The 2,598-nt window shown below is 38.8% G+C and overlaps 1 protein-coding gene across 2 annotated transcripts in view; it reads right to left on the bottom strand.

Moving 5' to 3' along the window:
* Nucleotides 1-2,598, bottom strand: part of LOC117120300 (large proline-rich protein BAG6-like) — a 20,309-nt gene that overhangs the window by 8,961 nt on the left and 8,750 nt on the right. The window contains exons 11-13 of one of the 2 annotated variants that reach the window (XM_033265317.1): nucleotides 2,294-2,548; nucleotides 1,716-1,984; nucleotides 1,276-1,510 (exon numbers count right to left, since the gene is read on the bottom strand). In XM_033265317.1, the coding sequence (XP_033121208.1) occupies nucleotides 1,276-1,510; nucleotides 1,716-1,984; nucleotides 2,294-2,548 (759 nt within the window). The remainder of the gene's footprint in view (nucleotides 1-1,275; nucleotides 1,511-1,715; nucleotides 1,985-2,293; nucleotides 2,549-2,598) is intronic. The other variant, XM_033265319.1, reaches the window with a different exon arrangement.

The following is a 2,598-nucleotide window of genomic DNA, read 5'->3' on the forward strand; positions in this document are numbered from 1 at the left end:
TAAGAGACAGCATACATACATTATAACTTACATACTTATATGTACGGTTGGGTCAAATTTGTGTGGTGGTTGAAAAATACAGGGGGAGTCTTTATGGCCCAAAATATTGATTTCAGACTACATTGGTAATGTAATTCGACAGGCAAATTACAGTAACATTTTTAACAAATTTCTTTGAAAAAATATCGTAGGCATAGGGCCTAGCTACGTATACAGTATTTTCATTTTGCAGTACGTAGTTTGGAACGATATCGGAAGTGGGGGTGCTGGCAGTGGCCTGCTATTAGGACTACAATTTATTTGACAATATCTTGGGTCCGATCGTCCACACCAGTTGGGCCCAATCGTCTATCACCCGAAGTTTTCATTACGATTATCAAGAACGTACACGATCTATGCCCTGGGCTAGGCTTAGCTTGCTGTCGTCACTCTGCTACGTATACTACACTACAACCGCATAACAAAGAAAGCGACCCACATGGTGCATTCTTAAATATTACACACATTATTTAATTGTATTAGACGATAACACGATATCATTGATTGAACGATCTAACTAGGCCTACCCTTGCATCGCAGTAATACTGAACTAGGCCTAGCTTAGGCCTCATGTTTTTGTGGAAAGCTAGATAGTCGTTATGTACCCGACAGTCGGCTCCCTTTATATTTTCACCTGTTTTAAGTTTGCATTCAAAGGGTACATTGCTGCACAGCCAACTGTCGGGGATATAGTACCTTCATATGACTACTCATACGTATACAACAGAAAAAAACGTCGCATGGACTAAGTGAAAAATGGAGATCTAAATGAAGAAACGATGAATTTCAGCAAGTATTAAAACATTTTAGTTTAGTTTTACCTATGCCTACAGCAGATGATTTTTTTGCCGTAAAACCAAAATAGTTTCATCCATGCCGACATTCCGGTCGGTTAGCGTGAGCCCTGACTGAACTCTGCAGAAACTTCACATCGATCTTCGTATCGCGATGTAAAACAAAATGTCGGAAAACTTTTCTTTGACGCATGCGCATTTGCATAAATGTCTACACACACACACATACACACTACACACAATAAAAAACATAGGAAATAGCAAGAGTGATTACAATAGTTCCTATTGCATTACATGCATAGGAACTAAAAAGCAGATGAATTTCATGTACATTATTATATGCTGATTAGAATACAGGATTACATTTCTTAATTTAAATACCAGTTCATAAGGGCAACACATTTTGACACTTAAAACAATAATATGTTAAGTTGAAGCATACCTCCTGACTGTGAATTAACAAAAGCTCTAAGGAAACCATTTGCAAATGAATTAGCCTGTTCTTGTGTCATAGGCTGTGGGGTGGTTGAGGCAGAAGATTGGGTTGCACTCGATGTTGTTGCCGGCTGAGCCCCCGAACTCTCTGGTGGTTGTTGCTGCTGTTGCTGCTGTTGTTGGCCAACATTAGGCATGTTTTGAAAAGCACCCACAATATCTTGAAATATGCCATGGACAGGCTATCCAAAGATACACACACATATATAATTTACATTTAGTTATATATTATAGTGCAGCTAACTCAAATAAAAAAAATATATATTGTAAATTTAGTGGGTTGTACATAATAATAAACAAATAAAAAACTAACTTCTATAAAAATGGTTTATATGAAAAAAGAAAACAATGTTTGAAAAAAAAAAGGCACTTAGTCGCAAAACTCACCGATGCTACATTCCCGCCTCCAACATTTGGGGCCATTCCAGATCTGGGCTGCGCAGACTGGTTTCTTGGAATATGCCGTGACTGGCAGGGTAAGAATGGATCAAAAGCATTGTTCTGGGGTAAGAAATTGAAGAGTCCAAGTGGAGCCCCTGGTGGGGGTGCTTCACCAGTTCTCTGCGTGGGTGGGGTCTGAGCTGGTCCAGGTTGAGTGCTTCTGCTGCTTGATGATGAACCTGTGCTGGTAGTAGTGGTGGTAGCAGATCTATTACCTGTACGTAAGAATAGTTATTAATTTCATAAATAACAATATTAATGGTAAGGATACCACAAATAATGCTAAAAACAATAATTACCCTTGTTATTAAGTGCTCTGCTCATCCAAAATTTCTTCAGTCTAAACATTTATTATTCTTTTTTAATGAAATTGATCTTCCATTTTACCTTTCAGAAATGGAGAATTGTTTTGGCTTTATAAGTGCTTTATAGATATGACAATTTATTATCATTATTATCTGAAGAACACTTGAAATTAAACACGCCATGTCTTATTGCACAAATAAGATCAAGTGTGTATTTACCATTTGCAGTAGGCCTTGTACTTTCTGTTGCACTGGCAGGCTGTTGATTCCCATTTGTTGGACCACCCCTTGCACTGCCACTAGAAGCAGGTCTAGATCCAACTGGGCCTGGATGAGGCCTAGATCCAGTCAGGGGCATTCCTGGAATTCCTGGTCCTAGGGGCATTTGATTTGAGATGGCCCCCATGATAGCTGACATCACTTGAGGAGTGATGGCTCCACCCTGTGGCACTTGATGAATATGTATTGAAGCACCTAACATTAACAGATGATTAATTAAAGTTATGTCGCCATCAGAATTTAAA

The sequence above is a fragment of the Anneissia japonica genome, unplaced genomic scaffold (genome assembly GCF_011630105.1).
Source record: "Anneissia japonica isolate Jap-2015-1 unplaced genomic scaffold, ASM1163010v1 scaffold288069_len450862_cov184, whole genome shotgun sequence".
In the NCBI taxonomy this organism is placed as follows: domain Eukaryota; kingdom Metazoa; phylum Echinodermata; class Crinoidea; order Comatulida; family Comatulidae; genus Anneissia; species Anneissia japonica.